The sequence below is a fragment of the Anolis sagrei genome, chromosome X (assembly GCF_037176765.1).
Source record: "Anolis sagrei isolate rAnoSag1 chromosome X, rAnoSag1.mat, whole genome shotgun sequence".
NCBI classification, from domain to species: Eukaryota; Metazoa; Chordata; class Lepidosauria; order Squamata; family Dactyloidae; genus Anolis; species Anolis sagrei.
The window spans coordinates 102424584-102440746 of record NC_090034.1 but is presented as its reverse complement, the minus strand read 5'-3'; the positions used below and the strand labels follow the sequence as shown (position 1 = coordinate 102440746).

At 41.2% G+C, this 16163-nt stretch overlaps 1 protein-coding gene across 1 annotated transcript in view; it reads left to right on the top strand.

Moving 5' to 3' along the window:
* Window positions 1–250: 250 nt before the first annotated feature.
* Window positions 251–16163, top strand: part of LOC132780551 (meiosis initiator protein) — a 40048-nt gene continuing 24135 nt past the window's right edge. The window contains exons 1-7 of the mRNA XM_067473486.1: window positions 251–330; window positions 1488–1578; window positions 3641–3740; window positions 4666–4797; window positions 8218–8382; window positions 9407–9518; window positions 14269–14372. Of these exons, the coding sequence (XP_067329587.1) occupies window positions 251–330; window positions 1488–1578; window positions 3641–3740; window positions 4666–4797; window positions 8218–8382; window positions 9407–9518; window positions 14269–14372 (784 nt within the window). The remainder of the gene's footprint in view (window positions 331–1487; window positions 1579–3640; window positions 3741–4665; window positions 4798–8217; window positions 8383–9406; window positions 9519–14268; window positions 14373–16163) is intronic.

Here is a 16163-nt window from a genome sequence, read left to right as displayed (position 1 = left end):
TCCCAAAAACCAGGTCCTGACTATACAATAATGGCCAATTCTTTCCATTTTTGTGGCTGAAGAAGTCCTTAAGGTCTGTTTTGAGGTTCTGCTAGAGATCTATATTCATACACAGCGAAACGTCTTTCTCTCAGCTCCCTCCATAAAGGAAGCCTTTCCTCCATTGCCTCTCTATCCCCTTGCCCTTTCTTTTGTTAAGTCCGCTGTGCGCACATATATGAGCCTCTTTCTCTTTTGTCTTCTCTGACAGATGTGGGACCAAACAGGCCGCACTTGTTCGGAGGAATTGCGAGCGAAGAGCAAGAATTTAAAGCACAATTCGGATGACAGGTGAGATTGATAAAGGACCCAACAATTCAGAACCACATATATATATATATATATACTGGGATGGAAGTAAGCATGATCTCCAATAATCTATTATTATTGGTTGCTGTGAGCTTTTCGGACTGTATGGCTATGTTCCAGAAGCATTCTCTCCTGACATTTCACCCACATCTATGGCAGGCATCCTCAGAGGTTGTGAGGTCTGTTGGAAACTAGGCAAGTGGGATTTATATATCTGGGGAATATCCAGAGTGTTGCTGTGAGTTTTCCAAACTATATGGCTATGTTCCAGAAGCATTCTCTCCTGACATTTCGCCCACATCTATGGCAGGCATTCTCAGAGGTTGTGAGGTCTGTTGGAAACTAGGCAAGTGGGGTTTATATATCTGTGGAATATCCAAGGTGTTACTGTGAGTTTTCCGGACTGTATGGCTATGTTCCAGAAGCATTCTCTCCTGACATTTTGCCCACATCTGTGGCAGGCATCCTCAGAGGTTGTGAGGTCTGTTGGAAACTAGGCAAGTGGGGTTTATATATCTGTGGAATATCCAAGGTGTTACTGTGAGTTTTCCAGACTGTATTGCTATGTTCCAGAAGCATTCTCTCCTGACGTTTCGCCCACATCTATGGCAGGCATCCTCAGAGGTTGTGAGGTCTGTTGGAAACTAGGCAAGTGGGGTTTATATATCTGTGGTATAATGTCCTGGGTGGGAGAAATATCTTTTGTCTGTTGGAGGCAAGTGTGAATGTTGCAATTGGCCACCTTGATTAGCACTGAATAGCCTTGCAGCTTCAAGGCTTGGCTGCTTCCTGCCTGGGGGAATCCTTTGTTGGGAGGTGATTAGCTGGCCCTGTTGATTAGCATTGAATAGCCTTGCAGCTTCAATAATAATAATAATAATAATAATAATAATAATACTTTACTATTATTATTATATTATATGCTAATAATAGGCCATTATGTGCCAAGGTGGTCAGTTGAAACATTCACACCTAGCTCCAGCAGAGAAAGGAGGAATATAAATATTGTAAATAAATAAATAAGCATATATACATACATGGACTTTTATATATATTTAAAATTTTGCAGCTGACTTCAACAGGAAGATCCTAACTATAACCCCACACCTTATTTTTTCTTCTTTTTCTGCTGTCATCAGAAATAAACGCAATGCCATTGCCAACACACTTAAAGAATTGGCTCAGATGTTGCCCATCCCCTTGCGGACTGGCTGCAAGAGGCTGACGAAGGTATTGTGCCACAGAATGTGTTGTTGTGAACCAAGTTCAAAATGCAAAAGTCATGTGTATTCCATTAACACATCAGGAGACAGGAGAGAGCCTCTTCTGGCTTGGGCCAATTAAGAATTGTTTCCATCTTGGTCACATTCAAATGCTGCCACATGTTTCCCAGTTTATAATATTATTCGGTACGACTTGTCCATGTGGTGCATCAAATTTTGCATCAATAACAACATTTGGGGGGGGGGGGGGGGAATCTGTTCCTGGTTTGAAAGTGTAATTTCCTATTTAATTGTGTGGTCCTTACTTTTAAAGTAGTTTTTCTACTTCAGAAACTTTGTTTTTTTGTGGCTGCCACAAGCTATGTTGGGACTGGCAACCAGTTTGCTACCGGACACAATTCAAAGTACTGGCTTTAGCCTATAAAGCCCTAACCAGTGGTTCACAACCTGGGGTCCCCAGATGTTTTTGGCCTACAACTCCCAGAAATCCCAGCCAGATTACCAGCAGTTAGGATTTCCGGGAGTTGAAGGCCAAAAACACGTGGCGACCCCAGGTTGAGAACCACTGCGGCCTAAACGGTTCCGGCCCAGCTTATCTATCCAAACGCATCTCTCCCTATGAACTTCCAGGATGTTGTGATCGTCCTCTTGATCCCACCTGCTTCACAAGCATGTCTGGTGGGGTCGAGAGACAGGGCCTTGTCTGTGGTGGCCCCTTGGCTGTGGAACTCCCTCCCTAGAGATATTCGATCGGCCCCCTCCCTCCTGACCTTTCAAAAAAGGGTGAAAACTTGGCTCTTTGAGCAAGTGTTTGGAACCTCGGCATGACAGGATAAACTCAAATCGGAAATTTTATTATTTATTTATTTATTTATTTACTTCACTCTTCTCAGCCATCAGGTGACTCAGAGCAACGGTTAACAACCAGTATCAACAACACAGTACAAAATCATTAATCATTTAAAACAGTAATATCAATTAATTAACATCAGAACATCAATACAACAATACAGGAAAACAACAATCCATTACGTCTCATCAATAGAATCAGCATCCAATTTCGTTGTCCATTAATCCATATTCCAGTAATCAATCAATTGTACTGCCTGTTCGAAGAGCCAGGTCTTCACTCTCTTCCTGAATGCCAATAAGGAGGGGGGGCGATCTAATGTCTATAGGAAGGGCGTTCCACAGTCGGGGGGCCACCACTGAGAAGGCCCTGTCTCTCGTCCCCGCCAGGCGTGCTTGTGAAGCCGGCGGGACCGAGAGCAGGGCCTCCCCAGGCGATCTTAACGTCCTAACTGATTCATAGGAGGAGATGCGTTCGGACAGATATGAACTAGGAACGGCTAAGACGACGGAACGGTTGAGGATTTGAACAAGAAGACATGGTGTTGTTCATTCGTTCAGTCGTTTCTGACTCTTCATGACTTCATGGACCAATCCACGTCAGAGCTCCCTGTCGGTCGTCACCACCCCCAGCTCCTTCAAGGCCAATCCAGTCACTTCAAGGATACCATCCATCCATTTTGCCCTTGGTCGGCCCCTCTTCCTTTTTCCTTCCATTAAAGAAGACATAGTTTTTAAATTTTTTATTGTTTATTGCTTTTATGTTTTTTAAATGTATTGTGATATATTTTTTTGCTTTTTATTGATGTATATATTTTTAGATATGGCATCTAACTGTTGCTGATTTGTAAGCCGCCCTGAGTTGCCTTCGGGTTGATATGGGTGAGATAAAAATGACATAAATAAATAAATAGTTTATGAGATACTCATTGAAAGTGGTTGAAACTAGAGCAAACAGTGCTACAGGATATCCCTTCCACACAAGCAAGTTTTTGTAAACCGCTTCGAGTCGCCTTCGGGCTGAGAGGGGCGGTATACAAATATAGTAAATAAATAAATTATGCAGTTTGATAAACATTTTCCGCGGTTTTTATGATAGAACCAATTAGGAAATGACATTTATAACCCAGGAACACAAAATGTGTTATATAGTGTAACAATTTACATAGTTCCTCTTGCTCTTCCCTCTGATTTGTTTTGTATTATTCGACTTAAAACAGAAGGAAGTTCTTCTCCGGGTCCTCCGCTACATTGAGCACTTGCAGGCAAACATCGATACTGCCAAATCCCTGCTCCAAGCCAAGTCTGATGAACCAAAAGGTACCGTAGTGTTGTAGTTCAGCCTTTGATCATGCCTTCACCTCATGTCAGTGCAGATTCTGGGCCTGCAAGTCAGGAGATTTTAAGCCCTGAAACTGTGCACTCTCTGTCTCCAGTATCTGATGAAGGCCACATTCCAGAAAGGGGCCCAGATGTGGGTAGGAAGACGTTTGCTAGGAAAGCAAGGTCAGAATCAGAAATGGGCTCAGAGCAGTGTTTCTCAACCTTCCTAATGCTGCAACTCCTTAATTCAGTTCCTGATGGTGAGCCTTTTTCTTGGCCCATTTCTCCCTTTCTCCCTCAATTTGTGCCTCTTCGAATTCTGCAGCACTGCTGGTCACAGCTGACTTCCAGTTAGAGTTCTCAAGGGCCAGGGCTTCCCAGTTCTCAGTGTCTATGCATACCATACCAGTGATATGAACCATACCAGTGATATGAATAAACAGAAAGGAGACATAGAATCATAGAATCATAGAATCAAAGAGTTGGAAGAGACCTCATGGGCCATCCAGTCCAACCCCATTCTGCCAAGAAGCAGGAATATTGCATTCAAATCAACCCTGACAGATGGCCATCCAGCCTCTGTTTAAAAGCTTCCAAAGAAGGAGCCTCCACCACACTCTGGGGCAGAGAGTTCCACTGCTGAACAGCTCTCACAGTCAGGAAGTTCTTCCTCGTGTTCAGATGGAATCTCCTCGTAGTTTAAAGCCGTTGTTCTGCGTCCTAGTCTCCATGGAAGCAGAAAACAAGCTTGCTCCCTCCTCTCTGTGGCTTCCTCTCACATATTTATACATGGGAAGAAGTAGACAGTTAGTGACAGTATTTGGTGTGGCAGAGAAATCTATGAAAATGAAGACTTCTCAAAAGAAATTGTTGTGCAGGAAATGTGGTACAATCAGGTCTTCTTTTCTTTTCTTTTTTCAAGCGAAAGAGACTGAGCTGGTGGTGATACCGACCACAAAGAGAAGACGAAGGGAAGCCACGCCACTGGCAAAGAAAACGAAGTCCTCCAATGTTTGCAAGAAACCCAGGAAGAGGAAACGCAGCCACAGAACAGGTTGGGAGAAGGAGTCTGTGGACACGAGGTTCTGCAACCACTTCTGTGATGGATTGCATTTATTGCTTCTGGGACAGGGGATAGTTCTGGAGCAGTTCAGACAAGTAATGATGAGTTTAAAAGGATACCTAGATCTGTAAACCCTTGTAAAGATTAAACTTGGGGGCATTTGAACTAAGCAAAATGAGAGCCCCAAATGTTAAAACAAGGCAGTTGAGTGGGTTGCTGTGAGTTTTCCGGGCTGTCTGGTCATGTTCCAGAAGCATTCCCTCCTGAGGTTTTGCCCACATCTATGGCAGGCATCCTCAGAGGTTGCCTGTGAGGTCTTTTGGACACTAGGAAAATGGGGTTTATATATCTGTGGAATAATGTCCAGGGTGAGAGAAAGAACTCTTGTCTGTTTGAGGCAAGTGTGATTGTTGCAATTGACCACCTTGATTAACATTTAATGGCCTTGCAACTTCAAAGCCTGGCTGGTTACTGCCTGGTTGCTGCAGTCTCATTTCAAAAGGGAGGAGAAAATGACATTCTTGGAGCTGTGTTGTCAAAGGGTTTCATGGCTGGAATCATCGAGTTGCTGTGAGTTTTTGTGCTGTCTGGCCATGTTCCAGAAGTTCCAGGGTGGGAGAAATAACTTTTGTCTTTCTGAGTCAAGTGTGAATGTTGCAATTAACATTGAAAAGCCTTGCAGCTTCAAAGCCTGGCTGCTTCCCGCCTGGGGGAATTCTTTGTTGGGAGGTGTTAGCTTGCCCTGATTGCTTCCAGTCTGGAATTTCCCTGTTTACCGAGTGTTGTTCTTTAATTACTGTCATGATTTTAGAGTTTTTTTAAATACTGGTAGCCAGATTGTGTTCATTTTCATGGTTCCTCCTTTCTGTTAAAATTGTTCACATGCCTGGGTATTTCAATGGTTTCTCTGTGTAGTCTGACATGGTGGTCCAGCATTTCTCAAATGATCTGCTGTGTCCAGGTTGGTTCATTGGGTGCTCTGCTATGGCTGACTTCTCTGGTTGGATTAGTCTGTACTGCCTTTCATGTTCCTTGATTTGTGTCTGGGCAATGTTGCTGCGTTTGGAGGTTCCTATGTAGACTTGTCCATAGCTGCATGGTATACGATCGACTCCTGTAGAGGGGAGAGGATCCCTCTTGTCCTTTGCTGAACGTAGCAGTTGTTGGATTTTCTTGGTGGGTCTGTAGACCTCACTACCTCTGAGGATGCTTGCCATAGATGCAGGCGAAACGTCAGGAGAGAATGCCTCTAGAACATGGCCATATAGCCCGAAAAAACCTACAACAACAAACGATAGCTTGTATATTGTGTTTCCTCATCAGCTTCCCTATGCAGCCAGTGGTTCTCTTGATGTTTGGCAAGAACACTTTTCCTCCGGGTGGATCTTTGTCTTGACTCTTGTGGCTTCTTCTTGGTTGTCTTGCAGCTCTTCTGATGTCTGAGGTGGAGTCTCCATTGGCCTGCAGAGCCCAGTTGAGGTGGTTCAGTTCATCTTGGAGGAGGTGGACTTCGTAGATTCTTTTTGCACGCTCTGCCAGGGCTTTAATTATGCTTCTTTTTTTGCCTTGGGTGATGGTTGGAGATTTTATGTACAGTAGGTATCTATCTATTGGGAGTCCCCGGTGGCACAGTGGGTTAAAACGCTGAGCTGCTGAGCTTGTTGACCAAAAGGTTGCAGGTTCGATTCTGGGGAGCGGCGTGACCTTCCGCTTTCAACCCCAGCTTCTGCCAACCTTGCAGTCCGAAAACATGAAAATGTGAGTAGATCAATAGGTGCCGCTCTGGCGGGAAGGTAACAGCGCTCTATGCAGTCATGCTGGCCACATGATCTTGGAGGTGTCTATGGACAATGCTGGCTCTTCGGCTTAGAAATGGAAATGAGCACCACACCCCAGAGTCGGACACAACTGGACTTAATGTTAGGGGAAAACCTTTACCTTTACCTAGGTATCTATCTGTGTGTGTAGGTTAAACTGTGTGGCCCAATTGTTGATTTAATTTATGGATGACTAGGACATCTAGAAATTGCATTTTTCTTTCATTTTATTTTTCCGTGGTAAACTGGATGTTTGGGTGGATGCTGTTGAGGTGCTCCAGGAACTTGTTTAGTTCTTCTTCTCCATAGCTCCAAATGATGATGGTGTCATCCACAAATCTGGACCATATAAGTGGGCTTTTGGGGCTTGTTCCTCAGAGTGTTCCATGTAGAAATTTGCATGAGAGTGCTTCCCGTGGCTACTCCATTTTTCTGTTCATACAATTCATTGTCCCACTGGAAGTAGCTTGTGGTGAGGCAATCGTGAAACAGGGCTGTGAGGTCTTCTGGGAAATTCTGGTTGATTGGTGTGATGGTGTCTGCTACCGGGACCTTGGTAAATAGAGACACCACATTGAAGCTGATCAGTATGTCATTGGTGTTGAGCTTGAGGTTGCTGATTTTTTCTATGAACACAGTTGAGGGTTTTTTTCTTCATGTTTTTGGCATATTTATTTATCGTGTCAGGAGCAACCAGACATTTGTATTACATTTCTAACAAAGCAAGCAAACAAACAGACAAAACACAAAGTTTGCAAGCTTGGTAGTTGATTAAATGTCCTTTGACCAGTATCTGGCCACTTGGAGTGCCTCTGGTGTTGCTTCAAGAAGGTCCCCCATTGTGCATGTAGCAGGGCTCAGGTTGCATTGCAGCAGGTGGTCAGTGGTTTGCTCTTCTCCACACTCGCATGTCGAGGATTCCACTTCGTAGCCCCATTTCTTACGGTTGGCTCTGCATCTCGTGGTGCCAGAGCGTAGTCTGTTCAGCGCCTTCCAAGTCGCCCAGGTTTCTGTGTGCCCAGGGGGGAGTCTCTCATTTGGTATCAGCCATTGATTGAGGTTCTGGGTTTGAGCCTGCCACTTTTGGACTCTCGCTTGCTGAGGTGTTCCAGCGAGTGTCTCTGTAGATCTTAGAAAACTATGTCTTGATTTAAGTCGTTGACGTGCTGGCTGATACCCAAACAGGGGGTGGGCTGGAGATGTCACTGCCTTGGTCCTTTCACTATTGGCTGCTACTTCCCGGCGGATGTCTGGTGGTGCAATACCAGCTAGACAGTCTAGTTTCTCCAGTGGTGTAGGGCACAGACACCCCGTGATAATGCGGCATGTCTCATTAAGAGCCACATCCACTGTTTTAGCGTGGTGAGATGTGTTCCACACTGGGCATGCATACTCAGCAGCAGAGGAGCATAGTGCAAGGGCAGATGTCTTCACTGTGTCTGGTTGTGATCCCCAGGTTGTCAGCTTTCATATGATATTGTTTCTAGCTTGATATTCAGGCAGTGCTTCTTGTAGGATGTTTTTGGCATGATGGAGAATGTTTTGGCCTTTAAGGTTCCTGCTGAAACCTGCTGCATACTGTTTGGTTTTGCAGAACGGCAAGGGGGCAACAAGAGAGCATGCAAGTGCCTTACTCTGGAGACTGACAACATCCCTTCCCACGTTGATGTAAACCGGGAGGGGAAACTGCCCTCTCAGAAGCCATCTTCTTTCTTTCCTGGAGTCCAAGCTGTAGTATCCAACTCTCACCTGCCTTTAGGTAATACCTTTCGGAACATTATTAAAACTGTGCCATCTTCAATCCTTCCAAGGTACATTTTTGTAAACCTCTCTGAAAAACAAAACAACAGGAGAACGTGAGCTCAAAGTTATCCGTATATAGTCGAGTAGAAGGCGAACCAAATATAAGCCGAGCCACTTTGTTTTTCCACAAAAAAACTGGGAAAATGGATTGACTCGAGTATAAGCCGAGGGTGAGAAATGCAGTAGCTATGGGTAAATTTCAAAATGAAAATAGATACTAATAAAATTACATTAATTGATGCATCAGTAGGTTAAATGTTTTTGAATATTTACATAAAACTGTAATTTAAGATTAATAGCAACAACAACAACAGAGTAAAATAATAAATAACCTTGACTCGAGTATAAGCCGAGTAAGACTTTTTCAGCCTAAAACAAGGGTTGAAAAACTAGACTTATACCTGAGTGTATACAGCAAGTTTGCTTCCTTTATGTTAGCTCGAGTGTATCATTTAATATATTGGGAGAAGGAAAAGTAGTGGAACGTCTCTTTCCATTAAGAAAAAAGAAATGCAGTGCCATTTACTGGGCTGTGTTGATTTTATTTATTTTTATTTCGTATCAAAAGCATTGCATAAATTAGTACAAAACCGATAAAAATAGAAGGATCGCAGGTGGCTAAATATCTTTTGACCAAAAACGGGCAACAGCAATGGCACTGTCTATAGCCTCCAACAATTCTTCCTCCGTACATGAAGCAGGGCATAGTGGACAAGCATACAGATGCACAGTTGTCTGTCCTACTCCACAGTCACACAAAGTGTGGGATTCTTTTAGGTAGTGCCATTTTGCTAGGTTGTCTTTTGTTCTGCCCACTTCAAAAGACGATGACCCTAAATATAAGGCTCTCTAGGAAAAGTTCTCTCTATGCTGTTTTCTTCTTTTACTTGGCTGTAATAAAACATGCTTTCTGCAGCTCTGAGGACATAAATGAGGTCCTGAAATAATTTTCCTTCTTTCTTTTTGACTCTCATTGGTAGACCCAAACTTGGATAGCAAACAACAGGAAAGCAAAGAGGTAGAGAATGCTTTTCTGTATGCCTTTGATGAGCAGTACCAATACACTGGGGAACCTGGACATTCACTGACAAGGTAAGAGAGTAGCAAAACTGGCATATCTTGGCAAAGGATTTTCACAGGGCTCTTGCTTTAAGACAGTGATTCCCAACCTATGGTCTGTGGACCACCAGTGGTCCATAAGAAGTGAAATATGGTCTGCGACCTCACTGTTACTGCACTGTTCAACAAGAGCGACTGGTCTTGCGAAGCCCTCTTATAGTGCTGAGGCTTATTAAATATGGTTTTCTGTGGGCAAGCAGATGGTGACTGTTGTTGTTGTTCATTCATTCAGTTGCTTCCGACTCTTAGTGGCCTCATGGACCAGCCCACGCTAGAGCTCCCTGTCAGCTGTCACCACCCCCAGCTCCTTCAGAGTCAAGCCAGTCACTTCAAGGATGCCATCCATCCATCTTGCCCTTGGTTGGTTCCTCTTCCTTTTTCCTTCCATTTTTCTCAGCATAATTGTCTTTTCTAAACTCTCCTGTTTCCTCATGACGTGGCCAAAGTACTTCAGCTTTGTCTCTAATATCTTTCCCTCCAATGAGCAGTCAGGCTTTCTTTCATAGAATCATAGAATAATAGAATCAAAGTGTTGGAAGAGACCTCATGGGCCATCCAGTCCAACCCCCTGCCAAGAAGCAGGAATATTGCATTCAAATCACCCCTGACAGATGGCCATCCAGCCTCTGTTTAAAAGCTTCCAAAGAAGGAGCCTCCACCACACTCCGGGGCAGAGAGTTCCACTGTTGAACGGCTCTCACAGTCAGGAAGTTCTTCCTCGTGTTCAGATGGAATCTCCTCTCTTGTAGTTTGAAGCCATTGTTCCGCGTCCTAGTCTCCAAAGAAGCAGAAAACAAGCTTGCTCCCTCCTCCCTGTGGCTTCCTCTCACATATTTATACATGGCTATCATATCTCCTCTCAGCCTTCTCTTCTTCAGGCTAAACATGCCCAGCTCCTTAAGCCGCTCCTCATAGGGCTTGTTCTCCAGACCTTGATCATTTTAGTTGCCCTCCTCTGGACACATTCCAGCTTGTCAATATCTCTCTTGAATTGTGGTGCCCTGAAGTATGGACTGGTTAGATCTTCTGGCGGTCCAAGGCACTCTCATCTCTTTCCTCCAGCACCACAGCTCAAAAGCATCTCTCTTCCTTTGCTCAGCCTTCCCTAAGGTCCAGCTCTCACATCCTTAGGTGACTATGGGGAATACCATTGCTTTAACTATGTGGATCTTCGTTGCCAGCAAAGGATTGCTGCCTTGTCGTGGCGCTGGAGCTTGAGCACTTCAATGATGTCACGAGTGAAACCGTGAAGGGCCACCCAAGACGGGATGGTTGTGGCAGAGAGGTCAGACCAAGCGCGATCCCTGGGGAAGGCAATGGCAAGCCACCCCAGTATTCTTGCCAAGAAAACTAAATGGACCAGTACAACCAGATGGTGACTACTGTATGGCATATGTTCTGTGTCAGAAACTACAGCAGATGTGGTCTATCCAATGCAGTTTTCTGATTCAGCACCCCAAATAACAAACCGAATCTAAAGTTGACCAAAAACTGATTTGTAACCCTTTTGGTACCAATGTTGGAGAGTGATCCCTGGTCAAAAAAAGGCTAGGAACCACTGCTTTAAGAGATCTCTTAATCTGGAATGTCTTTTTAATATTGTTTGTGAGATTTGAATGGCGAAAGGGCTTGGAGACTACAAGCATTAGCATTATCCTTGGTTGGGTAGCTGAAAAACTGGATCTCAGAAAGCCAGTGTCACCTTTTGGCTAAAATCAAGTGTAGTATCGTCTCAGTTTAATATCTGATACACCCTCATTTATTTATTTATTTACTAGCCATCCCCTGTCACACGTTGCTGTGGCCCAGTCTATGTATATGTGTTTTGTGTGTGTACATATGTGTTTATGTGTGTGTATATATTTGTGTATTTATGTGTGTTTACGTATATATATGTGGGTGTACATATGTGTGTATATATTTGTGTATGCATGTGTTTATATGTGTATATGCATATTGTGTATATGTGTGTGCATGTCTATATGCATATTTGTGTGTATATGTATATGTGTGCATGTGTATATGTATATATGTGGCACATCTGGCTGAGTGTCAGCTGCATTAAGATCACTACTGACTGAAAGGTCATGAGTTCGAAGCCCGCCTGGGTTGGAGTGAGTATCCGACCAATTTGTGTAGCTTGCTGTCGACCTTTGCAGCCTGAAAGATAGTTGCATCTGTCAAGTAGGAAATTTGGGTACCGCCTATGCGGGGAGGCTAATTTAACTAATTTACGATGCCATAAAAATTTCCAGCAAGCCTGCAAAGAATGAGGAAGTACTTCATCAGTGTCACAAATGGACTGTGAAGCAACAGCTCCCCTGGTGGCCAAAATACCCTAATGAAAAGTTGGAATGTTAAATAGCCTCTGAGTGTCTGTCTATATATGTTGTGTGTCTATGGCATTGAATGTTTGCCATGTATATGTACATTGTAATCCGCCCTGAGTCCCCTGCGGGGTGAGAAGGAAGGAATATAAATACTGTAAGTAAATAAATAAATAAATTAGTGGTTGGAGTCTTAGGCTAGGACTAGGTCATAACAAGTCAGAAACGATTCAAAGGGACATAGTAACACAATCACAATCATTAAGAGAAGTTGGAGCGGAGACATGACTGCCATGTTTAAATATTTTAAGGGATGTCACAAGGAAGCAGGAGCACGTTTGTTTTCTGCTGTCTTGGAGACGAGGACTCAATGGATCCATTGGTTCAAATGACAGGAAAGGAGGTCCCACATGAACATTAGGACGAATGCAGGAAGAGCTCTTTGACAGTCGAACTCACTGCCTCAGAGTCCAGTGGAGGCACCTTCTTTGGAAGCTTCTAAGCAAAAGCTCAATGGCCATCTGTTGGGGGGGCTTAGATTGTGTCTCCCTGTCTGGCAGTTGGCTGGACTGGATGGCCCTTGTAGAACCATAGAATCCTAGAGTTGGAAGAGACCTTGTGGGCCATCCAGTCCAACCCCATTCTGCCAAGAAGCAGGAGAATCCCATTCAAAGCACCCCCAACAGATGGCCATCCAGCCTCTGTTTAAAAGTCTCCAAAGAAGGAGCCTCCACCACACTCTGGGACAGAGAGTTCCACTGCTGAACAGCTCTCACAGTGAAGAAGTTCTTCCTAATGTTGAGGTGGAATCTCCTTTCCTGCAGTTTGAAGCTCTTGTTCCATCGTGTCCTAGTCTTCAGGTTAGCGGAAAACAAGCCCGTTCCATCCTCCCTATGACTTCCCCTCATATCTTGATACACGGCACTCATCATGTCTCCTCTCAACCTTCTCTTTTTCAGGCTATTATTTATTTACTTTTTTACTTATTTATTTACGGCTCTTCCCACCCCAAAGGGGACTCAAGAGTGGCTTATAATATATATTTTCATACAATATATTATATTGAAGGAGCTGCGGGTGGTGACGGCCGACAGGGAGCTCTGGCATGGGCTGGTCCATGAGGTCATGAAGAGTCGGAGATGACTGAACGAATGAACAACATATTATATTATTAGCATAGTACATGCCCAGCTCTTTAAGCCACTCCTCATAGGGTTTGTTCTCCAGACCCTTGATCATTTGAGTTGTCCTCTGGACATATTCCAGCTTGTCAACATCTCCCTTCATTTGCAGTACCCAGAACTGGATACGGTGTGATTCCAGGTGTGGTCTGACCAAGGCAGAATAGAACAAAGGAGTAGCATGATCTTCTTAGATCTAGGCACTAGACTTTTATTTATGCAGGCCAAAATCCCATTCTGCCAAGAAGCTGGAGAATCCCATTCAAAGCACCCCCAACAGATGGCCATCCAGCCTCTGTTTAAAAGCCTCCAAAGAAGGAGCCTTCACCACAATCTGGAACAGAGAGTTCCACTGTTGAACAGCTCTCACAGTGAAGATGTTCTTCCTAATGTTGAGGTGGAATCTCCTTTCTTGTAGTTTGAAGCTCTTGTTCCATCGTGTCCTAGTCTCCAGGTTAGCGGAAAACAAGCCTGTTCCATCCTCCCTATGACTTCCTCTCATATCTTGATACACGGCCCTCATTATGTCTCCTCTCAGCCTTCTCTTTTTCAGGCTTTTATTTATATATTTATATATAAATATATTTATTTATTTACGGCATTTATATGCCGCCCTTCTCACCCCAAAGGGGACTCAGAGTGGCTTACAATATATATTTTCATACAATATATTATATTATTAGCATAGTACAATATGGGCTAAACATGCCCAGCTCTTTAAGCCGCTCCTCATAGGGTTTGTTCTCCAGACCCTTGATCATTTGAGTTGTCCTCTGGACATATTCCAGCTTGTCAACATCTCCCTTCAATTGCAATACCCAGAACTGGATACGGTGTGATTCCAGGTGTGGTCAACCAAGGCAGCATGACTTTCCTGGATCTAGGCACTAGACTCTTATTTATGCAGGCCAAAATCCCATTGGCTTTTTTTACCGCCACATCACATTGTTGGCTCATGTTTAACTTGTTCCCCACGAGGACTCCAAGATCTTTTTCACATGTCCTGCTGTTGAACCAGGCATTGTCCCCCATTCTGTATCTTTGCATTTTATTTTTTTCTGCCTAAGTGGAGTATCTTGCATTTGTCCCAGTTGAACTTCATTTTGTTGGTTTTGGCCCATCTTTCTAATCTTAATCAGCTCTATAGTTCTTGTTATGATAGACACCAGTACCATCCTTTGACTAGTTCACTGACCACCTCGATTGTGTTTTCAGTCAGGAGTTGGTGCAATACAATTCCTCTTACGAGGAGGAAGATGAAGAAGGACTCAACCCCAGCCCTTGGCTCTCAGTCCAGTCTCCAGTGTGGATCTCTCATGGTGAGTGCTAGGAACCTTTGTGCAAAAGCCCAAGGAATGGCATAGCTTGAAAGCAGGGCGCTGCAGTCTTGATACGCGACACCTGAAGGAACAGGAGTGCACAGGACAAACTGGGAATGCATGTGCAATCCTGAATGGGTTTATGCAGAATAAAATTCAATTGAATTTCTGATTTGTATTTCAGTAAACCACCAGATTAGCTCTGGTTGGATTGAAGAGCTGTAGGCTACCGTACATACTCACCTATAAGCCGACCTGAATATAAGCCGAGGCAGAAAACTGGGGAAAAGTACTGACTCGAGTATAAGCCGAGGGCGGGAAATGCAGCAGCTATGGGTAAATTTCAAAATAAAAATAGATAAAATAAAATAAATAAATGTGCTTACGTATCCTTTCAATAATCATAATAATAGAGTAAAATAATAAATGTAAAATAATAATCATCATAATAGAGTAAAATAATACAAATGTAATAACAATAACAACAGAGAAAAATAATAAATGTAATAACAATAGAGTAAAATAATAAAGGTAATAATAAATAGAGTAACATAATAAATGTAATAATAGAGTAAAATAATAAAAGTAATAATAATAAATAGAGAAAAATAATAAATGTAATAATAATAGAGTAAAATAATAAATGTAATCATAACAATAAAGGTAATAATAATAAATAGAGTAAAATAATGAATGTAATAATAATAATAAATAGAGAAAAATAATAAATGTAAAAATAATAATAGAGTAAAATAATGAATGTAATAATCATACATAAGAGTAAAATAATAAATGTAATAACAATAGAGTAAAATAATAAAGGCAATAATAAATAGAGTAACATAATAAAAGTAATAATAGAGTAAAATAATAAATGTAATAATAATAAATAGAAAAATAATAAATGTAATATAATAGAGTAAAATAATAAATGTAATAATAAATAGAGTAAAATAATGAATGTAATAATAACAATAATAAATAGAGAAAAATAATAAATGAAATAATAATAAATAGAGTAAAATAATGAATGTAATAACAATAGAGTAAAATAATAAAAGTAATAATAAATAGAGTAACATAATAAAAGTAATAATAGAGTAAAATAATAAATGTAATAATAATTAATAGAAAAATAATAAATGTAATATAATAGAGTAAAATAATAAATGTAATAATAAATAGAGTAAAATAATGAATGTAATAACAATAGAGTAAAATAATAAAAGTAATAATAAATAGAGTAACATAATAAAAGTAATAATAGAGTAAAATAATAAATGTAATAATAATAAATAGAAAAATAATAAATGTAATATAATAGAGTAAAATAATAAATGTAATAATAAATAGAGTAAAATAATGAATGTAATAATAACAATAATAAATAGAGAAAAATAATAAATGAAATAATAATAAATAGAGTAAAATAATGAATGTAATAACAATAGAGTAAAATAATAAAAGTAATAATAAATAGAGTAACATAATAAAAGTAATAATAGAGTAAAATAATAAATGTAATAATAATTAATAGAAAAATAATAAATGTAATATAATAGAGTAAAATAATAAATGTAATAATAAATAGAGTAAAATAATGAATGTAATAACAATAGAGTAAAATAATAAAAGTAATAATAAATAGAGTAACATAATAAAAGTAATAATAGAGTAAAATAATAAATGTAATAATAATTAATAGAAAAATAATAAATGTAATATAATAGAGTAAAATAATAAATGTAATAATAAATAGAGTAAAATAATGAATGTAATAATAACAATAAT